The 27,460-nt window shown below is 32.2% G+C and overlaps 1 protein-coding gene across 1 annotated transcript; it reads right to left on the bottom strand.

Moving 5' to 3' along the window:
- Positions 1-747: 747 nt before the first annotated feature.
- Positions 748-27,207, bottom strand: LOC111044410 (putative protein TPRXL). Its single transcript, XM_022329557.2, is given in 6 exon segments — positions 748-2,288; positions 4,609-4,954; positions 4,956-5,363; positions 7,039-7,174; positions 10,807-10,987; positions 26,964-27,207. Coding segments are annotated over 5 exon segments (1,188 nt in total). The 5' UTR covers positions 10,973-10,987; positions 26,964-27,207; the 3' UTR covers positions 748-2,156.
- Between the last annotated feature and the right edge of the window lie 253 nt (positions 27,208-27,460).

The following is a 27,460-nucleotide window of genomic DNA, read 5'->3' as shown; positions in this document are numbered from 1 at the left end:
TATCTGATGAGAGCTAAGGCCCCGGATAAATGAATCACGAATGTATGTTTTCCTATGAGTTTCAGAATCAACATCTGCAAACCCACAATTCTTACTCAGTTGTTGTAAAGCTTGGTTATATTGGTCAATTGTCTCATCTGAAGACTGTTTTCTAGTTGCCAATTATGTCTAGCGAATATTTCATTTATTGGTTTTACATATGCAGATTTTAGTGCGTCAATAGCCGAAGTATATGAATTTTTGTCGGCAATTGTTTGATAAACAGAATGAGATAGAAAGTTGGTAAGCAACCGCAACTTACTTTCATCATCGATGTCTTCTTCGTCAAAAGATGCGATGAAATTCTCAAAAGTCTTTAGCCAGAAGTTCCATTCTTGTAGAGCTGTTGGAGAATTCGGATCACCATCAAACTTGTCTGGTTTCAAAAATTTGTCCATCGTAACGCGAATTTTCAGTTTTTGTTTCCAGAAAAGATTTGAAGATTATACATTTGTTGTTGAATAGAAATTGTAAAATAGAGAATAGAAATTGATTGACTCGTATTTGAATTGATTTGATGATTTTAGATTACTGATCAATAAATTGTAATGAAAAACCTCTGCATTCTAGGCTTTATTGATCAGTAATGAATTCATAACAGATTCAAAATTAGAATAAATAGTTCAACATCTGATAACAGAAACATAAGAAGAAAAACACTAGTCATATGATGATTCAATATCATCACACTTATCTATCAAGTTTTCAAATATCTCTAATTAAGTCTTCTCTCAATGCCATTCAATCAAATAGAACATTCAATGATTGGTGGAAAAATTTATAAATTCGTTTCAAGAACAAAGTTCATAAAAATAATAAATTATCGTTCGATTTCACAATGCAATGCTGAGTTTCATCAGCTGATCAAGGAGCAATCTAGAATGAGAAAACGCGTAACAATTCGAATCACTTTTGATAAAAAAATAGATTTGTTACAATATTTGAGGCCACTTTTGAGGGTACCTATCGTCCAAGTTTTCAAACATCAAATTTCAACAAAAATTTTTCAATCATCATCAAATCTCAATTCAAATTTTTCAGTAAAAATCACTCTTTGGGGAGTCAGAATTTTATTTTAAAGAATGCTAGTTCGAAGAGTATAGATCTATGATTACGATTTGCTATATATCTACCTTGACTTTGCTTACATGGATGTAACAACTCAAGACTATTTCATATCATACAAATCTTTCGAAAAAATGTCGATCAAATCATGATTTTGTTAGATTTTTCAAAAAGTATCATTTTTCCATGTAGTGCCCATATACTACAAGAATTTATTGTCTTTTTCTTTATGGTTACTTTTAATATAAATCTCAGTAGCCTTTTAAATTATTTTTTCACAACGTGTTTCAGACATTAATGTCTGATACTAATTAAAATAATTTAAAAGTGTACTGAGATTTATATTTTTATTTAAACAAGAATGTAGTATTCATGACTCAGTATCAATTCCTTATGTTTAAGTTTAAATACGGTATATAAAATTCATTCATATAATATTTTTCAACAAACATCATTTTTCTAAAATAACAATTTTAATATTCATCGACGGTTTTTGGGGTTTATTTATAAATATAAAAAACGATTATAATATTAACGCTACAATGATTAGTTCTAGTCCCCGCTAAGTACAGTCCTTTATACTTTTTTCTGATTCAATTATATCCGTTCATCTATGGAATTTCTATAATGTTGTCCTATTCAATTATGTCAATTTGTTTCTAAAGTTTAAATTATAATTTTAAAATTAGTCAATGTTTTTATAGTTAAAATTCGCACTCCCTCACATTGAATCATTTATCCTAGTACGGTATTCGTTTCCCTAACAGTATATAATAAATTGTTCTAATAGTGTATTTCATCAATAGCTACTTCATCAACTAGTATCCGAATGATCAAGAACTAATTCAATAACATAAAATCTATTTACATTTATATATCACAGTTGGAACTAACTGTTCGTCTATTGTAGTACAATAATTAATTAATAATTAATTTGTTAAAAGTCTTATTAAATTCCTATGGAGATCGTTGACGGAGTTAAGTTGGTGTCTTAAAGTTCCAATTATCTTGATTGCAAGATAATTAGGATAGTTTTAATGATTTAAAATCGATTATCTTAGGTTGAAACTGGAGGTCTTGAAGTTGGGAAGTACCAGGCCTTTTTCCCAAAATGGAGCCACAGTCCCCACTTTGCTTTGTTTCGGCTTATCTTCGGAGGATGACTTCTTTTCTCGTGATGAGATCTGTTAAAAAAAGAGAGAAACACTGTTCAATGCTGTTTATAGAGCTATATTTAATTTTTTCACAAGTCTTTCTTGTGATCTTTCATCGATTTCACATTCATATTCAGGTTACGGTGCTCCACCATTCTATAGCTTCGGCTGATAACACACTCTCCTAGATACAAAATACTCTCCTAGATACAAAACACTCTCCTAGATACTTAAAAGATAAACAGAGGATTCTAGTTGAAAAAAGGGTGAAAATTGAATATACAAACTTCAAAGAAGGAGCAATAAAAATGAGTAGTCTATTGCTGTCTATAGAACTGTATTATGATATGGACCTAGATTATTCTACTTGACAGAAAATACAAAAATTGAATCTTTATTGTACAAAGTAGGCTATACAAGGATAAATTTATTATTAAATCACATTTTGCTTTTAGAAATAATGATTTAATAATAAGCAGTTCATGATGGAAAACAACATTGAAGAAATTTATTATGAATTATATTAGAGGTTCATAGGTTCATAACAATGAAACATTTCCAGGTAAAAAATTCTCGGATTTTCTTTTGTCCTGGAAATTTTCCATACCCATCAGACCTCCTTTTAGTTTCATCTAAAAGAATAAAATTAACCCTCATACTGAGAGGGTCAAGTTTACTGAGAAGTATAGTCAGCTGACATTCTATTAATTTTTATAATAAATTGTGTACTGTATTATTTTCTATTCTATTCTTTGGTACCAGTACTCGAAAATTAATACTTCAACTCTCATTTGTCGAATTCAATATCATTTCATCCATTTTTCACTTTATTTAAAAACATTATTGGAAGCAACAAATGATAATAGAGTATAACCGTTTTGCTTCCATGATACAGCAAAGTTAGACAAACCCATCACTATACTTTTTTATTATTTATAAGGAGTAGAGCTACTGAAAATAAAGACAGTGTGGGATTTGGCGCTGTGATGATGATTCATTTCTTGGACTCAGTGTTTTTTTCCACCACAACTTTTCATTTTCTTTTTAAATCAGATTTTCTTTCTTATCCCTATTTTGTTCATTACCAATAGGTAAAGTTCATTATTTTAAACTTCAAATCAAAAACACTCTTGAAGTGGAAACTCTTTGTGTTCAGCAATGGCGAAGTTTTGACCTATTGTTGATCATCTTCAGACTGGGGAAGATAACGTTTCAACAGGTGGTCAAAACGTCAACACTACTAAAAAGTAAGTGATTTTAAATCAAGGTTTAATGTTAATAGTGGAAAAGAATGAATTCACAACACAGTTAAATATTTTATAAAAAAAATTATAGAATGAAGATAATATTCATATTAAAATTACCTTGTGATGAAAGTGCTTTCACTTCAAAAGTCTTTTCAAATCAGTTTAAATTGAGAATGAGGAAGAGTGGAACAATACGGCTCAATATTTTTTATAAATAAGTTATAGAATGGAGATAATATTGTCACCTGGTCATATGGGACATGTATAATAATATATTTATCTCATATTGATCAGGATTTTAGAATTATAAGTTTGAATTCATTGAACAGTCATCTGTCATTGACAGAAAGATCGTTTATTTGTTGTTGCGTGATATTGACTGTAGCTTCTCTCTATTTTTAATAACAAACGTGTGCTTGTGCGATAGATAGAAGAATATTATTATTGTACTTTCATGTTTGGCATTAATATTACGAGATGACTTTCATGTTTGGCATTGACTGATAGTTTATTTATACCCCAAAATTATTTTTTTGGGGCAGATATTGTTTTGATAGAACTGTCAGTAAAAGTCCGGCTTATCTGGTGAAGAGGATAGATATTGCTTTGTTTTATAATACAATTTTCCTGTCGCAGTTCGGTCAGTTTAAAGAGAATTGAATTATTAAATGAGACAGGATCTGAACCCGATTCACTAGTTCAGTTATTTTTATTTTTTAAAATAATAAATTAACGTCGCGAAATAACGAAATATTAATGATTGCCAAGCAGGATACCATCTTCGAGAAGATAGGTGTTTTCTTTTGTTGAGATTTCTTTTATTTTTTTCATTAACACAAAAATTGATTCATTGCAGCAAAACGAGTAGCCCTTGATATTGTTTTCTTCTAATCAGTAATTTTGATTGTTTATTCCAACCAGAAATCTTAATTGTAAATAATATTATATCAAAAACGTTTCATTAAATTTTGTATTAACTGTTTACCTTAGGCGTCCTATCAAGCTTACAATATTTATATTGAAATCACCTTGTGATAGGTACCTACAATATTTGTGAATAAATGATACAATGAAGATAATATTTAAATTTGAATTATGCCTACCTTGTGATTCCTATGCCTTATCCTATTCTGCTCGCTAGATGAGTGCCCTCTCCTTTCCTCGCTTCCTCTCACTCTATCAATACTGACCGGCCTAATTGCATCCAAATCTCTCCTATCAACCCCTCCTCCCACTTCCCCGCTGCTTCTTCCCCCACCCGCCACCCTGCAACCCCTAATCGAATTACACCTACTATTCACTCTCTCCCTCGAACCCAACCTTCTGTCCTCCTTTGACGAATTTCTCTTCTCCTCTTTCGAAGAACTTCGCCTGTCCTCTTTCGACCTATTTTCGTTTGAACTAACTCTCAATCTACTAAACACAGGGTTAGTTTTGGTGTGGTGAGATTTTTTCGTGACTGGAGTGTTTTTCAGTCACTGGTGAAAGTTTGAATATGGAGTTTAAATTCAAACCGGTGTTGAATTTGTCTTGTCTTTCAGTTACTAATTTGTCTTGACTTTCAGTTACTACTGATGAGTCATCTGACGATGAAGATGACGATGATGATGATGATGAAGATGATGATGAAGATGATGAAGACGACGATGATGATGATGCAGGTGTAGACGATGACAGTTTTTGGATAGAGTTTGAAATTTCTTCGAAAGTTTGTCTTTGATCCGAGGCTTTGACACCGTAGTAGGTTTTGGGTAGTTTTTCGTTGTCGGTCTGTAGTGTTCGTGGTTTATAGGTCAACATCTCAACTCCTTCAGAGTTGGTTTCCACTGCCCAATCCGTGTCGCTGTCACTCCTTTTCCTGTGAAAAGATAAGGAAATTATTATTAAATTTACAAATTCCGATTTAAGTTAGACATTCTTTCATCAAGCATAAGTTTTAATACAAATGTACATATTATAATTGAATACAATGTACAATAATACAACGTGATACAAGGTTACCTTATTTTTTCTCTCCCTATCATTCTGATGATGTACTTATTGTATGAATGAATAAAGAATAAAGAATGCAATAAGTGTAATAATAGTCCCGAAAGACAAGAAATTAAAAATAAAGATAAGAATTAAATAAACCAGAGTTAAAGAATAGGATTGGATATAAGTTGAAGAGAGTTAGACATTGATATACTTTACTACGTTTATGAGAAAAGAGAAATAATGGGAATGAAGAGAAGAGGAATTCAAGAAAGAATGTTAAAAGTTGATGGAAGTAAATTAATGAAGGAAAGGCAGTATAGAAATGAAAATGAGAACAAGTCTGAAATTATTGTAAAACATAAATTTATAAGAGAAACACAGTATAAAGATAAAAATGAGAACTAGCCTGAACTTATGAAAGAACATTTTAGAAATAAATGGAAAGCAATCAAGAGAAAAAATGTTCAAGGATTAAAATGTTCAGGGAAGTGAATAAATAAGAGAAAAGGAGTATATAAATAAAACTGTGAATCAAGAAAAACTTAGAAAAATGTTTATAATTTAAAGAGTTTAGGGAACTGAATAAATGAAAGAACGGAAGTACAGAAATGAAACTGAGAGTATGTGAGGAGATAGGGAAGAACATTTTAGAAAAAAATGAGAAATAGAGGGGAAGCAATTAAGACAAATTAAGAAAGCTTGAAGAGTTGATGCTTATGAATGAATAAAAAAAGTAAGGAATTAAAGAGATAAAAATGAAAATATAGGGAAGAAAAACCTAGAAAACTTGAAAAAGCCAACGCAGAATTCGGCAACATTAACCATAAGAAATTCCCAATCTCAATTTATCGATTTTTTCCCAATGAATTGAAGTTAAAACATTATATTATCAAATATGGTTTATATCAATCAATATTATTGATTTCAGATTTTAAAAAAATTGCTTCACATTTTCTAAAGTTCATTTTAAAAACTTGAAAATGGACTAAACATCCGAAAATTGTTGTTTTTCATTTCATATTAGAAAGTTTTTAAAAGGGTACTGTGGTATCATTTTTCAACTAACAAATTGAGTAGCCCTGAAGAAATACATTTTAAAAAATCCTAGAATAAATAATTAAATAATCCCATTTGAAATAATATGGGAACGAGATCAATAGGAATACAAGAAAGAATGCTTAAAGAGTTGATGGAAGTAAATTAATGAAGGAAAGGCAGTATAAGAATGAAAATGAGAATAAGTCTTTGTGGAAAACAAATTTATGAAAGAAATACAATATAAAGATAAAAATGAGAATTAGCCTGAACTTTTGGAAGAACATTTTAGAAATAAACGAAAAGCAATCAAGAGAAAAAGTGTTCAAGGTTTAAAATGTTTAGGGAAGTGACTAAATAAGAGGAAGGGAGTGAGAAAAAGAGAAATAAAACTAAGAGCCAGTTTAATTGGAATAAATTAAGATGTCAATTATTCACTGAAATTTCAATAATAGTTTATATTCCATGTTATCTATCATTTCCTATTACAGTATTTCAATAATCGATTTAAATGAACTTACTTTATTACTGTGTCTGTTGGCGCTTCAGTGCTTGTTAGAGGTCCACAATATTGCAGCACTGTACTTAGACTGCAGGAGCTGCGGCAGCATTCATCAACGATACCAATGCCTCTTCTAATTCGGCCGGACGAAGGATCTGTTTAGAAAAAAAATCAATCAAAACCAAAAAATATAAACAAAAATCTACCAATATTTTAAGATTATTATATTCCCAGCAGCCATTAGTTTGTTGATTGTGGACAGTAGGCCTATCAACAGTTAATAGTACCTAGTTTGGAAAAGATCTATTCTTTTCTTGAAATAATCAGTACCCTTTATATATTTTTTTTCATTCTATTCACGATACAAATGACACTGATGTAATAACATTGATAGAGGAAATAATTAATGTAGAAAAACACGTGTTTGTGTTAAATAATTAACTCATGACTCATGAGAGTCATTTTCTCTATATGAGAGCTATTATTCTCTCTATTCCTTTATTGGTTAATATCAATAATTTTTCTCTATACTCTATATGAGAGCTATTATTCTCTCTATTCCTTTATTGGTTAATATCAATAATTTTTCTCTATACTCTATATGAGAGCTATTATTCTCTCTATTCCTTTATTGGTTAATATCAATAATTTTTCTCTATACTCTATATGAGAGCTATTATTCTCTCTATTCCTTTATTTGTTAATATCAATAATTTTTCTCTATACTCTATATGAGAGCTATTATTCTCTCTATTCCTTTATTTGTTAATATCAATAATTTTTCTCTATACTCTATAGAAGAAGAAGAAGAAGAAAAAAATGCTTTATTGAACAGTATTTTCATACAATGCAATTAAATTTGTAACACACATTTACGGCTTGATACTTTTTGATCGTCAGCCGGAAAGTCGGTAAAATGTTGAAACTAGTGACAATAACAATGAAAATAAATCAATATCAAGCAATAGAGATGACTATAACTTGTAATAATCGAAAACACAACAAAAATCTGAGAAAAAAAGCATAAAATACCTCGAGAAATAAAACAATAAGAAAAATAATAAATTTCAAATAATGCTATCAATAATTTTTCTCTATACTCTATATGAGAGCTATTATTCTCTCTATTCCTTTATTTGTTAATATCAATAATTTTTCTCTATACTCTATATGAGAGCTATTATTCTCTCTATTTCTTTATTTGTTAATTTATTTGTTAATATTTTTTCTCTAAACTGTATTCTACGTCGATTAGCAGAATCATAAAAACTAATATGTAATTTGAAAGTATGCCGACCATACGATAGTATGATCCGACCATACACCATACTTGTAAGATGATTTCTACTCATCTCTATTTTACAGATTACAGCCTACTTTCAAGTTATATTCCATAGAAGGATATAGAAGTATATTCTATTTATTTGCAATATTCTTAATTCTGCTTTCATATTGTAATGTTTTATTAGATTTGTTGTAGTCAATAATTTGTTTTGTATTTTCTATTAATTCGCGCAATAATCAGTGAGAATATCTATAGTTGATAGTGCTTCTAGTGGAGAAGATTGTTTTAATTTTCGAAAGAAAATATTTCAAATTAATATTTATTTTACAGTTTTGAGTATACTAAGTAGAAGGAATTTTGTTATCAATTCGGATCTTAATCTTTCTAAATTCAAAATTAATTGTTTCAAGTGTTTGTGTTTTGTTTCAATGTGGAAATTAGTGAAGAACTGGAAAGTCACACATAACCTTTATTTGGACAATTTATTTTATGAAATTGGGATGAAAAGAAGTTTTGGACTGTAGTCTGTTTCTTTGTCCATGAGATAGATAAATAAATAAAACGGTTCATGCCCCTTCATGCTGTTTGATGCTTTTTCGGGTTGAAACTTCTGCTTTAACATATAAAAAGGGCTAAAAGAATCAGTTTACATTGAATATTGAGAGGTTTAAAATTATAAACCTTGGTGTGTTTCAACAAAAACCGTTTAAAGATACTGTTTCAAGATTCTATTGATGACTGTTTCTTTAAAAGTATGAGTTGTAACTGAAATATTTATTATTTATAAGTTTTTAAATTTTATATTTTCACAATTCTAAAATTATCCACTCTAACTTTGTATATGAATGTTAAAATTTTAATGTTTTTAATGTACGTGACTATTGTCAATGCTTACTATTGTCTAGCCTGTGACAAATAATGAATTGAATTAAATTTAATACGTTACTAAACCCATTTATACTAGAAAAAAACGTTTTATTGAATGCAACTTCATGCAAAATGCATTTCAGATTAGTTGTTCGGCAAATCAAAAAAGCATTATTTTGAGAAAAAAGCTGCACAATTTTTCCTCCTACCTGCAGAACCAAAAGGCCATCACAGGATAAAAGTGCATTTTCACATTTTTTAGCATCTCGAGTTCAAAATACAGTACCCAAGATTTTCTTAAAAAATCTCAATAAAAGTAACAATTCTTGTAGGTAAGTTACCAAGCTCTCATCTCATATCTATAGAGAAGGAAGAAAACGTCATCAATATTTATAAATAGAAAGATTAAAAATTGATAATTAATAAAATTTATCCGTAAGATCATGAAATAGCATTGAATCATCGTCGTTAGAAAAGAAAGAAAACGTTATAAATAGATGAATATGAATATTAAAAGTTATTAGAAATATAAATAAGATCAAGCAATAAGAAATCATCGTTAGAAACTCAATGTAAGCGATGCCATAAGATTGTAAGCAACTATCATTAGTTAGCAGTTGTTTAAATAGGATTAATCACGTACTTATTAATTTGTTGCCTTATTAATCCATAAGTAAGCAACTATGTTTATATCTATATCCATTCATAAAAAATGTATGATAAAATTAAAAATATATCAATTTAATACATTTTTGTAGACAAAATTCATTTATTAATTCATTCATCTATACAATGAGTACATTATCAAAATGATAGGGAGAGGAAAAATAAGGTAACCTTGTGCTATTCCTCTCACAAATTTAGATAACACATAGTCCGAAATAGGTCAAGTCTTGTAGTTCTTCAATTCACAAAATTTTCAAAAATGAAGAAATAGAAGGAGTTCTGAACAATAACCTTTCTTTTTCATTACAGTGAATATTTCTTTTCAAGTAAATAAAGAAAAACTTTTCTTTTACAAAATATTAAATTTGTTTGCTTCATCCAATAAGTAGATGAATAAATACCAAGTAATCTTCAACTCAGTGCGAATGTATTCAATTTTAAATAAAATATATTTTGTAGGTAAATTATTAGAAAACGAAAATCCAAATTAAATGCTGTAATTTAAAGGGTGGTAGCAGAAGGACCGACAAATAATTTTTGAATAGTAGCGCTCATCGAATTTCCATCTAGCTGTTTACCCTGTTGTCAATATAATTATTCCAAATTTCTATTGATTCTATAATATTTGGACCGTAAACTTTTGTGAAATATTATAAGAAGTGATACCATAACCTTATTCAGATCTGCTCATCAACTATCTAAGTTCGGGGGAGAAATAGTTTTGGATTAATTCTGTTGTTTCTCTCCCAAGTATTGTTTTGATTTTTTGCTTGTGTAAATCAATGAAACAAATAAATAAATATTTGTAGTAGCAGAAGTCTTTGGGATGATTTACAGCATTTAATTTGGATTTTCTGTAAATAATAATTATTAATTCATTAGCATTTGAATAAATGCAATATCTTAGTAATTCTCATCTATATTTTGTGTTTCTTTTAATTGAATGTTGAAATTAAAGTTTCAACTTACCAGGGAAGAATGAGTTGTAGCCACGGCCTTTGCACACTAAAGCCATCATATTGGCTAAGCCCTCTCCACACCTTCTTAGTTCCAACTCGTGAGGGAGTGCGTGGGAATTAGGTAGAAAACAGCTGATTGCTAGAGCGGCTGAGAAAAACATCAGCCAGCTATCCATTTTGAGATGGAAAATCTGTTAAAAAAATAGAGAAAATTAGTTGGAATTCTTGTGAAGTACCTTGAGTATGTCTAGAGGTCGGCTACATATTGAAGGAGCAAATTTCCTTCATTATATTATATAGATGAGCTCCGTAAATCTCAGGCTCAAATCACACTTACGCGACTGAAGAGACTCGACTCTAGTCGAGAGCATGTGTTTCCAAACACTCAGACCAGTCGACTCTAGTCTCCGCGACTGTCACCATTTGGAAACACATGCTCTCCACTAGAGTCGAGTCTCTTCTCTACCTGAGTCGCGTAAGTGTTAGTTGAGCCTTCATCTATTGAAGCATTTCTAATCCCACAGTCACTTAATCATTGACACAACTGATGAGGGCCTTTTTGTGATAACTTTTTACTTTCAAAGTAAAAAATACTCTCAAATACCAGTTTTCCAAAAAAAATCTTCAGCTTGTTCCAATTATGGATCCCCATCTCACTTCATATTATGACAATCCTAAATATTCAACGGTAAAAATTCTGTATTCTGTTCCTGACATAATAAGTTGCTATTTAGAGATTCTCTTAAAAATGCCAGCTTTGAATGGGAAGCATCTATATTGTTATCATAACAAGGAATATTAACAATCCGTTTTGAACTACATATTTTCGACGACACTATATATACATTCTAATTTTTGAATATTAGTTATTAAAAACTAGTAATAGACTGTAGTTCGTCGAAAATAGTTCAAAACGGATTATTAACTTGCAGTACGTCATGGATAGTGAAATCGATGAGGAACATTAATAGTTAAGTGAAATATGACATTGTGGAAATTCAAGAATCTCATGATTAAGGTCCAAATTTCTCCTGGTATATTTTTCAACGGAATTTCAAGGATATCAAAAATTTCCAGGGTCAAGGTCTAGGATTTCCTCAGTAGACTATTTTTCATAGAACTTTAAGGTCATGGTATGGGTTTTCCCTGATGTATTTTTCAACAAATCTTCAAGTATATTGGAGCGTAGCTCTGTAGGGGTTTCCTTGTATATTTTTCAAAATTGAAGAAACTTTCTACGACAAATATTAATTTTTTTAATTCCCAATTCCAACAATTGAGGGTCTAATATTATTACTTTAAAGTTACATATAACTAAATATTAAATATTACATATTACTTTATACGACAAATATTACGACTTTGATATTACATCTAGATCTGGACGAAAGGGGGGAATGCATTTCATATTAATTCATCTATAAAGCCGTGTCCACACTGAACAAAATAATGTTTGAAATACATGCTCGGCAAACATGTTTGTTGAGGAGCTCAGGGACAAACATTCTAAAAAGATTGGACAATCATTGTCAAACAAAAAATTGATATTTTTCCAAACATTTTCAGTGTTGATAGCTGTAAAACAGCTGTAAAACATAAAACCTGTTCTCCCCACTTACAAATATTTTGTTTGGTGACGTGTACACACTGGCCACGGACAAACATTGTTTGCCAAACTTAATAAAATTTGCCCAAACTGTTTCAACAAACTGTTTGTCGAACATTTGTTCAGTGTGGACACGGCTTTAAGGATACTATAAAAAGCGATTAGACAAGGTAAATCTCCCATAATATTTCAACATTATCCCCTTAAAAAATAAGATCCGAAACGATTGATTCACTTGCAATTTAATTTTCCGACATTTATAATTTAATAAAACTTTATCTAATCGAAATGAATTAGCCTACTAACATGCACGAATAAAATCTTTCCACCTGCTACATCTTATCCAACTTTTTTGATCTTTTCTATATTTATTTTATGTTACTGTCCACTCTTGAAAATCCAAATCTATTGGAAAAATACATGAGTGTTTCTAAAGAGAGAGATAAGACTGTACGAGACAAATACATTTCATATTGTAGGTAGTAGATATTAACATAGAGAAAGAATGGAATCAATTTTCTATCTATTTTCTAAGACAGGAGCTCCCAACCGGGGGCAGGTTCCCCTGGGGGGAGGGGCGTGGAGAAAGTCCAGGGGGGCGTGACACCCAAATGAAAAAAAAATTATTACAAACATAATTTCCTCAGAACTATGAAATAAAGTCTTTCTAAGTTTTCTTAATTGTTTTTGTAAAGTTTTAATAAAGTTGTAAACTTTATCAAAGAAGGTTTTCAAACTACAAAATATACAAGAGTTCAAGGTTCTCAAAACCGTCCTCCTCCATAGCAGTTACTGTCAGACACATACTTGTATAAGTAGGAGTTGGTATGTACGGCACCGTGGCAATAGTGTATTGCAAAATGGAAAGCTATGTGTAGGGGGGCGTAGGGGTCTCCAAATAACCAGAGGGGGGCCTGGTACAAAAAAGGTTGGGAACCTCTGCTCTAAGAAATTTAGGGTGACCGCTTGAGCAAACTCCTCTGAATCAATCAATCATTTATTTCTTTCCAAAACATACATGAAAATGTACATGAAAAAGTCAAAAACTAAAATCTAACTTAAAGCTAAAGAGAAATAGTGACTATATAAAATTCATTGAGTTGTAAAATCATTTTCTGATGGTTCGGAAGCCACTTAAACCTGTAGGTCCATTAAAATTATCATCTGCCTCATTACCCACACACGAGCCAAGGGCCACGGAAGAGAGAACATTATTCTTCTTGGCTCATGTGGCCATCACCTCAGTAAAAAAAGTATAAAATTCGCCTAATGTACTATGGCAAATAAAATTATATTGAGTTTTATTTATTTCTTCTATGGGGTTAGGCCTACTTGATAGTTTTTTCTATATAATTACTAGTAGTAACCCTTTTATTTTTACTATTATAAAGTAAAAAGCATAATATAATGATATATTATAGGAAAAATGTCAATGATTTATACAAGACAATCCCCATGAAACAACCACACAAATGTAATCGACTCAAAATGATCGAAAATTACAAATTATCACTGAAATGTTCAGACTTTATTCAGCCTTCAAATTAGAACACAAAACTGGCGCGTGTTCCGGATTACTATACAGATACGTCACTAATTAGACTCGAACAAAAAACAAAAATCGATTAGAAACAACTAATTTCTATTAAATGTTGGAAAAACTTTATCGCAGTTGAACTCAATTGTTAACTAATTTGACCCCTGGGACCACCACGGAAGGAGACCTACAAAAAATACACACACTTTACTTACAAGATTCATTTTAAACTGTCAGAATTGGATAAACGAAGAGCATTTCGATGTTAATTATAGGGAACGTAACAGATGATTTGTGTGATAAATTGTGAAAAACCTTACTGAGATTCAAGTTAGACTGTCAGAGTAAATTGAATGAAAGACATTGATGTTATTTATGGAAGGAATGCTGTCAATTGGGAACTAATCTCACACTAGACTATTCACACACTCGCATACATAAATTAGACCGGAATACGATGCGAGATTTGGTTTCTATTTTTTTTGTCTCGTCTTTTCGTTCTCGGAAAACCTTTATTTAAACGTTTATCTCTTTGAAAGTAAATACTGAAAAGCCGGCAATTATTATCTAGAAGTGTTGTGTTTGTTTACATGATTGTATTCTGTGGAAATGCTGCGTTTTATTTTCGCAGGGACGAAGTTTTACTAGAAATCGAAACGCAGATACAAATAAAAACATAGTAAGTTCTAATAAGTTTAATAATTAATAGTCTAAATAACTTATTAGCTTAATAATAGACTTATTAATAAGAGTATTAGGATTATCTCCTCAGATAACTATAATAGGTATCCACTTCCACTCAACAGCTGTGCCAGTTTAAAATACAATGAAGACAAAATGAACATTAGAATGCTTATTATTGTATTGCATTTATAATGTACTTGCAACTATAGAGATTAGACTAGACAACTGCGAGACACTACTGTGTTATTATAGTAGGCTAATACGGTACCTACGGTATCACTATTTTATCTCTTTGTTGTATCAATTAACCATTGTCAATCATCATTCTTCTTCTTCTTCTTCTTCTTCTTCTTCTTCTTCTTCTCTTCTTCTTCTTTCTTCTTCTTCTTCTTCTTCTTCTTCTTCTTTTTCTTCATCTTCACCTCCTCGTACTCCTTCTCAACCCCTCCCTACTCCTCCACCTCATCGTCTTCCTTCACTTTCACTACTACCTCCTCTACCACATTCTTACCCATTCCTCCTCATTCCTCTTCTTCTTCTTCCTACTCCTCCACCTCCTTCTCCTCCACGACCACCTCCTCCTCCTCATCCTCATCATCCTTCATCAGCTCCCCTCTTCATCCTCTTACTTCTCACTCTACCAGACCTGAAACTAAATTTTAAACTACAGACAAGAATTAAGTCAACAATAGGGTAATGTTCCATAATGATACACTCTATTGAACCTAACACAGCAGGCTACTGTCTACTGACATTAATTGTCTTTTGATAGACAATAAAAAATCATTTTATTATTTATTATCACAACTTTCAAGTAGGCCTACCTGCTGTTTTCAACTAGTCTATTATCACCCTGCAAATCAAGTTCTTCAAGTTTTCTATCACAGAGAGAGAGAGAGAGAGAGAGAGAGAGAGAGAGAGAGAGAGAGAGGAGAGAGAGAGAGAGATTATTATTCACTTGAAACTGTCAGCATTGGTTGAATGGAAAGCATCGATGTTACTGTATTAGGTATGCTGACAGTTGAAAAAGTAGGAGAAATTACTATCAGATCTACTCCTATCTCCAAATACAGTAAATCATCCATCTAATCTCAAAAGAATCTGATCTGAACCGTTCTTTCTAACACTAGATTCCACTTAGCATAGAATGAGTGACTAATTAATCATCTTAAAAAATTAAAAATAATATACAGTTTCGATCATACTGGACTGATAGCAAGATAAAAGGCAAATCGGATGATTTCTTGAAAGAGTAAACATACTGTACGAAATTATAGCAAATACTGTGCGAAAATATGCTGTTTTTTTGGTTTATGAATTCTATGGCCCGCCGCAAAATAGACCCACGTTAATCCACGAAAAGCAACCCACGCCGTGGGATGTTTTGTAAACCATTGCTATAGAATTATTCATAATCAATCAGCTGACAAGTGGATTATTCATTGCATGTATTACACAGATGTCTGGAGAAGCCTAGCAATGGTTTACAAAACATCCCACGGCGTGGGTTGCTTTTCGTGGATTAGCTTGGGTCTACTTTGCGGCGGGCCTAAGAAAAAGACGAGCGGCGGGCCTAAAAACTAAAAAGACGATCAACTTCAATAACAATAATTAGATTTTGAAATGAAATATTTGTTATTATTCTATCTGAATGTTCATTTTCCTAAATTCCTGTATCATTTCCTTGTTATTCTCCATTCCTATCTCATTCTTTAGAATTTTATCAGCGCAATCGGACGAGGAAGTACACAAATATTATAACAATACTTGATAAGGAAACTCAAATCAAAAATAATATTAATATTTTATAAAATATATGGATTATTGAATCAAGGACCTTTCACTAGTATGTGATAATACAAAGAATATAATGATAGAATTTTTATAGATTGTATACAACAATAGCGTACGTTTTATCAAGAATGGACTTCTAATTTAATCACAGATTTATAAAATAAGCATTCAGTAATAGCGTATGATTTCTTTGAAATATAATTATTGACTTCTAATAATCTCAATAGATCAGACATCAGACCATATACTTTCAGGAAGTTCATTGTATGTTCATAAAAAGCATCAATTTCCAATTACCTAGCCAATGAGACGACTTTAGCGCCAGTAAAGTAGAGTTCAAAATCCTTACAAGACGCATGCGGTTACATTTTTCTAACAATTGACTTGCTTTTATAAAGAATTTGCCTACTGCAGGTCTGGGATAAGTCACGTTTTTTGCACGTATTTTTATTGAAACCTGGTTCAGCGATTGAGAGCGAACTTTTTGTTCATTCACTCTCGTGTATCAAGAGGTATTGAACGAGCGTCAGCGAGTTCTCACTTTTGACTTACTGAAGGCCAAAGTCGTAGTCCGTATGTTTGTATGTTCTACAATAGCTTTAGAAATAATTGATCAATCAGCTTCAAATTTTGAAGACGTATTCTTCGAACCGTTTTTCAGGTCAAGTTCGTTGGACAACAAAATTGACTCACTTCTCGTCTTTTTACAGGATATAAGAATAACATTGATAATGCATAAGAAGAAAATTTGTTTTTATTTATCATTTAGTTGAACAATTCATTGCATGCAGTTTTCCATTTATTCATTTTCATTCATAACATCAGCTGAGGCTATTTGGGAGCTATCACACAGACAGTCCTTCATGCGCTGACACACTTGATTTCTTTTGGTTAAGGCTGTGCAAAGGCTAAAAATAAACTTTCTACTCGTGATATTTTTCAAAGTTTTTCGATTTATATAATTATCATCAAGCTATCAAAATGAAAAGTTTTCTCAGAAAAGCATTTTCTTCTGATCATTACTTTTTGAGATATGAGCGCCTAAAGTTTGAATTTTTGGGACAGAACATTTCAAATTCGGTAAGAGATAAATCCATGAGATCTAGAAGATAGATTCTACATGGTATTGTTGATTTAGTAAAACAAAAAGTTTCTGAAAATGCTAATTTTTAAGACAGTTATTCAATTTACTAGAAATAACTTTTAGTTGAGTTATTTTTGGTAAATTGAATATCTTATCCAAAAATTCATATTTTCAGAAAATTTTTGTTCTACTAGATCAACAATAGTCTACCCTGGAGAATCCATCCTCTAATCTCATGTATTTATATCTTACCGATTTGAAATGTTCTGTCTCAAAAATTCAAACTTCGGCGCTCATATCTCAAAAAGTAATGATCGGAAAAAATGTTTTCCTGAGAAAACTTTTTCATTTTGATAGCTTGATGATATACAAATCGAAAAACTTGGAAAAATATCACGAGTAGAAAGTTTATTTTTAGCCTTTGCACAGCTTCAATATACAACATAATTTTTCCACAACTTTACATCAACAAACTGATACGGGTTGAGATATCAATGTGTGGTTTTCGTCATTTATTTTCTCTTGAAACTCTGTATCGAAATCATGTACCATGACCGTCGTCCACCTTCTCATTTCCAAAAAATGAATTTGGATTCATATGAGGGTCAAAGAAGTTAAAGCGACAGAGTAATTTTTATTTCAAATAGGATCCTCAATGAAATTCACTGTCAAATTATTCTTGCTAGAGAAATATCTAGCAGTTTCCATGATTTACATCAACTCTGTATAAACCTTCTGGTCGTGACCCTGGGTCCCAGGGACCCGGGCAATTTTGTTTCAGTTATAATTTTGCTTCCGTTTGCTTTACTGTCTATTGTGACCCATGTAAATTCATGTCAGTAGACACTCAAACTTGATGTAGAGTGTTAGTGCTCTGTGACTTGTTGTTTTCGTGAAATAACGTTTCTGACTAAAGTTCACGACTTACGTAACTTTTTTAATTTCTTTCAAATGCACATTTTTATGCAATAGTGATTGGATCTAAGCAGTCAATATGTTTATTTTGAACAGAGACTCCGAAGAATGTACAAATTGACTTCTATATCTCTATTTCAATGACATTAACTTAGTGATGCTAAAAATAAATTCATAGTTCAAGATAAGAATACTGACACTGAGTGGGATGATAGTGAAACCAATGAACTTCAGGTGATCCCAGGAATACTAAACCTCCCCTAAAAGTGAACTTTGTGAGACCTTATATATTTTTAATGTTTCTAGTAGTGTTTCATGTAGGTTTTAGGATTTAAAATAGTATTCATCACCATAATTTCATAAGTCTTGCAAAGATTGTGCAACATGAAATTGAGGGTAGGGTACAAATAAACTACCCTAAGAGTGAACTATGACCTTCCAATTTTCTTCCTATCTTTCTAGTAGTGTTGCATGTAAGATCCATCATAGCATTCATCACTATAATTTTTTGTTCACTTTATATAAAATAATAACCAAACATTACTTTTCACTAGCTTACCCTAAAAATGCAAGGTTTCACAAGTTTATTTTTATAATAATAATATATAATAAAGATCGATTTCTGCTTTACATAAGTGCTCAATGCGTTCATCAATAACCCTTGGACATATTAGAATCAGAGAATAACATCATATCTTAAAATATATTGAAATATTCAATATGGAAGAAGTGGGTCCGTGGGACCCAGGGTCACGACTGTCAGAAGAAAATAGGGTCACCACTAGGAGGTTAAAAGTTGCGGGTTTCAAAGATACAGCAATTCTTGAGCGAGTTCTCCAACCCAGAGGGTCACTAGTTAAATTATGGATTTGTAGCAAAATAAGGAAATAGCAATAGGGTAACACTTCAAACTGTCAGCATATGTAGAATGGGAAGCATTGAGGTTATTCATAAGAAATGCTGACAGTATGAAGTGAATGTGACCAGATAAGTTTTCTCATTGCTGACAAAGACAGAAAATTTGTAAAACTCGTTCATTTGAAATTCACTTACAACATTATGATTTGAAATACGGTAATATTGATGATCGGTTTCGTTCAAGTCTACTGATAAACACTATCACTATATAGTTATCAGTAGAATTGTTATCTTTTCAGCTGCTAATGAGTGACTTGAAACGTCGAAAATTAAGAAAATTGGAGAGATGACAGGCGGGTGGTTACAGAGGGACAAAGAGGTCAGAGAGATCGTGTGACTTGACCTGTATCTTGTTTTTCGTCCAGATTCTTCTTCGTTTCAAATTTATTTTAGAAGTTTTTTGGGGAAACGAGAAAATTTTGTAAAATGAACAGTGTTTGATAGTTCTCTGTGAGTTGTTTCTTCATTTCAAATCGTCAAAATTCTTCTTCTTCTTCTTCTTTTCTTCTTCTTCTTTTTCTTGTTGTTCTTTTTCTTCTTCTTCTTCTTCTTCTTCTTATTCTTATTCTTATTCTTATTCTTCTTATTCTTCTTCTTCTTCTTTTCTTCTTGTTCTTGTTGTTCTTTTTTTTCTTCTTCTTCTCTTTTTCTTCTTCTTCATCTTCTTCTTCTCTTTTTCTTCTTCTCTTCTTCTTCTTCTTTCTTCTTCTTCTTCCTTCTTCTTCTTCTTCTCTTCTTCTTCTCTTCTTCTTCTCTTCTTCTTCTCTTCTTCTTCTCTTCTTCTTCTTCTTCTTCTTCTTCTTCTTCTTCTTCTTCTTCTTCTTCTTCTTCTTCTTCTTCTTCTTCTTCTTCTTTTCTTCTTTTCTTCTTCTTCTTCTTCTTCTTCTTCTTCTTCTTCTTCTTCTTCTTCTTCTTCTTCTTCTTCTTCTTCTCTTCTTCTTCTTCTTCTTCTCCTTCCTAATTCATTTGAAATTCCATGTTCCATTTCTTATACTAATAAATTAAGTCTCTGGATAACAACTAATACTATCTGTCCCTTTTCTCATTTAGACTAATTTCTCAGGAATTCTGTAATACAGAATATTATAATACATAATATAAAATAAATCTGAATCCAACCCAATAATCATTGAAATTTATCATCAACACAGCAATTCATTTAAGTTTCTATAACATTTCATTCCAATTCTATTAATTGAATGAAAAAGACTAAGAAATTGTCAAAAACCACAGATATATTGATACTTAGAAAGACCGGTTTCGGTTATTACACCATTGTCAATCTCTGATGAACTAAAACTAAATACAAGAGCAGCAGAATTTATACTAGTAGGCGAGTACTGCTATTGGTCAAGGGCATGAACGCCTGCCATTGGCCCAGCTAGACAGTATCCTCCCACTCAACGATGTGACAAAATGACGGCTTAAGCAACTGAATCGCCATGATAAAAAAATTTACTTTCAGTACAAAATAAGAACCAGTAAAACAAGTGTTAAAGATAATAAAACAAATATTTAAATGGAAAAAATATTGACTAATGTATGCTTACAATTTTATGATGAAACTAAATTCGTAGTGTTGTATTGGTTGAAATGAATCTGGTCATTTAAACTATACTGGGAATTTTCCTTGATTACTCTTGTTATTTCTAAAGCCTCTAGAATATTCAAAGATCTGCCTTTGTTATTAACATGCAGAAACTCAACATTCTCCTTAACTGTGAACTTGTGATTATTTGTTATCAAATGTTCTGCAAAGTTAGATTCCCCATTTTGTTTAAAATTTATATTAATTCTATTAATTTCATCCTGTTCACTTCTAATTTGGTACTTTGAAAAATGACTATTCTCACAAAAAAAAATTGATAAAATCACATCATCCCAAATTTATTTTGATCTCTTCTAATACTGCGGAGAAGTACTAGAATAAACTTCCTTAAAATTTCTACGACTAATAGATAATATTTATCTTAGTTTCTAACAATAGAACTTTTGTTGAAAATATTGACATAACCGTTACGATACTCCCCTCATCACAAAGGGTACCGAAATTTATCTTAGGTATGTGTATCTCAAATGAATGAATAAATAAATAAATATATTCCGCTGTGAACGAGATGATTTGGATAGTTCAAATATTTTCTAGTATCTTTGTCTAGATGGAATTATCTTACTAGTACAACAAATATTTTCGAAAACTTGTAGATAAATACCTTGTTTGTACCAATACTCTTGCTACTCCGAATATGATTATAAATAAATTTACTTTGTTTTGACAGTATGGGTTGATAGTTCAAATATTTTCGAAATTCTAACACTATCTTATTAAACCACCAGGAGCTGTGTTAAAGGAACCTGATAGTTTGGTGTAAAATACGGAAGTTCATCCAAATTGTACTCTAAACAATAGGACATAACGTGTTTGTTGTCACAATTTGTAGTAAACAAATAAACAAATAATACACAACAATAATTTTGTTTGTGAGTCAAGTAAGACTATAAAATAAATTTGTGGTTTAAAAGTAAAGGTAGTATAAATTGGAATTCCTTATAATTTCTATTAATTTATATTGCTGCTTCAACTTAATAAACTACTATGACCCTGTGTTTCAATCAATTCAATTTCATTAATGATTCTGAACAATTTAGATAAATCAATTTCAAATTCTAAAAAATTGAAAATTAAAAGTTTAGCAGAAGAGGACAAGTAGGACTGAATTGTGGAGGAAGATGAGTAGGAGAAGAATAAGAAAGAGGAGAAGGCGGAGTAGGAGGATAAGAGTGAGAAAGAAGTGAATGGGGAGAAAAAGGTGATGGATGAGGAAGAAGAAGGTGATGGATGAGGAAGAAGAAGGAACGAAAGAAGAGAAGAACAAAAAAGGAGAAGAACAAGATGGAGACTACAAATGATGATGATGAGGAGTAGGATAGGAAGAACAGGAGGAGGAGAAGGAGGAATAGGAGAAGGAGGAGGAGAATATGGAAGGAAAGTAGGTTGAGTAAGAGGAGGAGAAGAAAAGAAGATAAAGAAGAAGGAGTAGGAAAAAAAGAACGAGGAGATGGAGGTGAGCTAAATGAAGGATGTGAATGGGGTGGAGAAGGAGGAGAAAGGAGAGTAGGAGTAGAGGAGGAAAAGTGTCAGAAGAAGGAGAAGAGGAGAAGGAGGTGAAGGATGTGCGGCAAGATGAAGAAGAAGAGAAGGATGATTAGATTTCTTTATTAATGTATGTTACAATAATTACTGGCTGGATGACAGGAGTGTAGGAGAAGAAGAAAGAGGAGAAGAAAGAGTAGAACAGCACAAGGTGGACTGGACGGAGAAGAGAAGAAGAAGGGATGAGAAATAGAGCTGTAAGGAAAACGAGCAGGAGAAGTAGGATAATGTGCTGTGGAAGGAGGAGTAAAAGAAATTGTAGAGCGAGGAGAAGATCAGAGATGAAAAAAAAGAAGAAAAAAAAGAAAAAGGAGAAGGAGAAGTAGAAGGAGGAGGAGGAGGAGGAGGAGGAAGAGAAGGAGAGGAGGAGGAGGATGATGATGAGGAGGCGGAGGAGAAGAAGAAGAAGCAAAAAAAAAAAAAACAGAAGAAGAGAAGAGAAATGCAGGTTTGAAACGACATAAATATAAACTAGCTGGATTAATGTCTAGTAGGAATGAGGTTTTGTGGTTAGAAAGAACCAAGTTAACTTTTTTTAAATGTAAGAAATGTAACAAAAGTAAAACATTACAGCATTCGACAAGAGCGTTCTACCAATACCAGATCAAATTCTTTATTAACGAACTGTTATTTTTTCTATTTAAACTACCGATGGGATTTTTCATCCCATTACTTGATAAGTTACACACATGACTCCTACAAAGCCTTATTATTTTATTCACGATTGGCAATCTTCAAAACTGAGTTCTTAGCATGTTGATTAAGTTACTGTGTCATTGATAGGAACTCACTGGAAAAATCTGGTGTGGTACACTCACACAACTTTCCTTGCTCATTGATCTATAAGCCTCATTAACAAGGATAATGTAGGGGATAACATTATACCGATTGGCGGCTAAATAATTAAAACTACGATAATACTATTGTGATTGTGTTCAGAGTACATTTTCCTTTGTTTGAATTATGAGATTTGAGGATTTTTTAAAAGTTGTCAAAACAGCTGTTCTACAATAAAATATCGACATGTGTTCTTTTTAATAAACTGCTCTACCTACCATTCCTCACGCACGAGAAGGAGGTTTACAAAGTAAATTTCTCAAGGATGAGGTGGAACCCTGTTAATTTCTCGGGAGGAGCTCATATCCAGTAATAGAAATGATATTATAACTATACAGAGTATGAATTTGAAAAAAATCGGTCAAGTCATTTTTGAGAAAATCGTGATAGAAATTTAACAAAATTCATTCTTCTCAGGAATATTATTACGGAGCTCCTGCAATTTTATGGTAATAGGGTAAGGAAAGTGAAAAGATGGCGCTATCTACTTTGTCGAACGAAAGACAAGGATAGCAACACCAATGTTAATCAAATAGTATCATTATAACATTGACCTCACTATTGATAAATTCAATTGAGTTTCCTGATCACTCTCACTTCAATAATCTACCCACATTATAGCACAAGTGTATTATGTCATTATACCTCAACAATTATGCCATTATAGTGCGAGAATTATGCCACTATGGCGCAAGTATTATGTCCATTTTAGTTACAAGGAAAAGTGGAGTCATGATTATCAGCATGACAATCACGTATTACCGGTTTTTTCTGAGGACATCCATCAACAGCTAAGTTTATTATTATTTCTGGGTCATCAAAGGATTGGTCAAATGTTGATCTAAATACACTGCATAATATTTCAGTTCATCTGTAAGGATACTTGTTGAATATTCATGAATATAATCGGTAGCTACCTACAACATGTTTGGTAAGTCAAGATTCGAGATTATTACAATATTGATCATTGAGTATTGACATAGAGAAACGATAGCATAAGTAGATATCCCATGGTATAGGGCGTTTATGTAGCAACTTTTACTGTTATCTCAAGCCAATAGTAAGTTCACGTAGTTCTTTCCCATGCAGCTGTGTGACGCTGGTAGTCTCTCAAATTGTGCCGTTCATACACTCTCACCCCAACAAGACAGTAAAAATTGACAATAATCGACAGTAATCGGCTTGAGATAACAGTAAAAGTTGCGACATAAACGCCCCATACCATGGGATATCTACCTACGCTATTGTTTCTCTATGGTATCGATCAATCGAACTAAAAATATTCAATATTTTATAATTGGTTACAATAGTAAGTCGGTCTTCCATTTTATTCAATATGGTACTCTCTTGGAGAAGGCTAAGTTATTATTGAATTATTACATTGACAATTGATTCACATTTAATGCGTCTAATCACGTGAATATTGGTCATAGATTTCAATACAAGAGTTTGTATGAATTGGATCAAGAGTTTACTTAAATTCTTGAATGTGAAATGTAACCTATCTTTAGGGAATGTTAAGTCCCGTACACACATATAGATTTTTGTTCGTACGATATTTTGCCGTCCTTATGAATTCTTTTTGTGTAGTTGAGAAGTTGATATTGTGGTAATTATTCATATTGAATGAAAAAGGCTAAGACAATTTCCTTAGTCTAAAAACTTTTTGACAATTTCTTAGTCTTTTTCATTCAATCTTATGAATTCTATCAGATTAAACGGAGCTTGAAAAACATCATCTCTTTAAAATCATCTGTTTAATCTAATAGAATTCATAAGGACGGAAAAATATCGTACGAACAAAAATCTATGTGTGTGTAGCTAGCCTTCCTTACTGTTTATACATTTCGGGAGGAAAGTATAAACTGTTATAAACTATAAAGTATAGAACCTGTTGCTCTCTCCCAGCGTCCCAGCTATATGATTCAATGTACCTAGAATACATTCTAGGTATTGATAGAATGTATTCTAGGTACATTTATATGATTTGTAATATTGTATTAATGAATATAAATTGAAGTAGTAAATTGTATTATTCGCAAGTCAAGTAAATACTTCAAACTTCTACTTACAGTATTCGCATCATAACAGTGAGAATAGACTCAAATGTGGAGAAACAAATAATGAGGATGTATTTTAGTGTTACCCAGACAGGTAGTCTATTTAATTTGACGGATAAATCAAGAGCTCATTTCCGACTGACCAAAACGGATGAGATTAGACAAGTTAATTAGATATTTGGCAATTTCCTGATTGAAACTTTCACTGGAATTGGCAAAAAATAAGAGGCTTCTTGAGCTCAAATCTTCGCAGAGTTAGTTTGATAGAAACATCCTTCCTTCACAGAACATCATTTCAATCTTGAACGGCTTATCGCGGCTGAGATAGAGTGTTACAAGGGGACCACAAAATTGACCGATTTTGGTTTATGATAACAACAAGCTTCAAGAACCATTTTTATCTGTAAACCGTTCACATTTAAGATAACTGTTGGTTATCTGTAATCTGCAAGTGGTGCGTTACAGTTCCCGAACATAACAGTAGAGTTCTCTTAAATTTACACGTTGTTCATATTTTTATTGGCAAACGCTTGTTTTGTTAGTCAAAATCAATGAATTGCATCTGGTACAACATCAGAATTTCATGTTTTGTTTTAAAAGTTTGTACAGTTAAGTTGATGGAATACAATTTCCAGAACATTCCAGATCTGAATATTAAGAAGGTTGGAACATTGTACATACATGAATGAAAATGGACAGATATTACACATCGTGGATTTCCAGGCACAAACTACAAGTTCGGTTATCAATGGAGAAACCAGTATTTCACAAATATTGTCTAAATATTATAGATGAAGGCTCATTGAAGGCTTAGGCCTATATGCAGATGCTCGGTTCAAAAGAAGAACAAACCTCGTATATTAAACACATTATGATAAATGAAAAGTAAACGTGGTTTAGCGTTTAACTTAGATGGAGCATATGGGGTCTTAGTCTATTACAGAAACATCGATTTTTGGACCTAGGATTTTTGCCGTCCTTTTAAATTCTATCAGATTGATCATAACCTGACAAACATCATGTGTTTTTCATGTTCCATTCAATCTTGTAGAATTTATGAGGACGGGAAAAAATCGTACGACCAAAAATCGATGTGTGTGTATTACTGGTTTTAAAGATCAAATGATACCGTTCATGCTTGAGGGTTTGGAATGAATAATTAATGAAAAAAGGATATCGTTTTTGCCATAAGGGTTTGGAATATATAATAAATTAAAACATAATTCTAGGTCATGTCTACAGTATTAGAAGTTTCACGAGAAAAAGGTCAACTACTCTTAGTCTAGTTACACATACATCGTTTTTTGGACGTACGATTTTGTGCCGTCCTTATGAATTCTATCAGATTAAACAGTTGGTGTTTATCAATGTCCGTTTAATCTGGTAGAATTCTTAAGGACGGCAAAAATCAAATGTCCAAATAATATCGATGTGTATGTAACTGGCTTCACACCTCTGCAATTTCAACCCTTTTCTTGTGATTGAACCATCTCTAGAAGCCTTAAGAGTAGCTAGTTTGTAGAATTTTATAAGGACCATTTTCAACCAAATACTGATAAATTAGTGTAATTGACTCACCTGTAAGACAGCAGCTGTGATAACGAACCTCGCAAACCTCTTCCTGTCACCCCAGAGAGTCGGCCTAATTAGCGCCACTTTAGTTTGTTTTAGCACACGACCCAGCGTACCAAGCTCCTGGTTGCGTCACCTCAGTTACGTTCCTGACACACGACAGACATCGAGGATCGCGATTGACACAGACCTAGGAGGCACTTGGAGTAGCCAGACGTGGTGCTTGCTAGGAGTCCGCGAACAGACTGACGGCAGACCACACAATCACCAGACCATTATTACTAGATGGTCAGGATGCCGTTGCAGACAGGAAGCTCACAAGACACGGAGGACGTGCGGATGATACGGAAGTCGAGGGTGTGATACGGAGGATTCTTGCACAGGCTTCATAGTCTTCTTTATTGAGCTTTTGCTAGACTGTCAAGACTGGAGGGGACTGTGGGAGAGCTTGGAATCTGAACTCACAAGAAGGAAGAAAACCCAACGAGACATATTTATATTGA

This window comes from Nilaparvata lugens, chromosome 12 (genome assembly GCF_014356525.2).
Source record: "Nilaparvata lugens isolate BPH chromosome 12, ASM1435652v1, whole genome shotgun sequence".
NCBI classification, from domain to species: Eukaryota; Metazoa; Arthropoda; class Insecta; order Hemiptera; family Delphacidae; genus Nilaparvata; species Nilaparvata lugens.
This window is presented reverse-complemented; position numbering and strand designations above follow the sequence as displayed.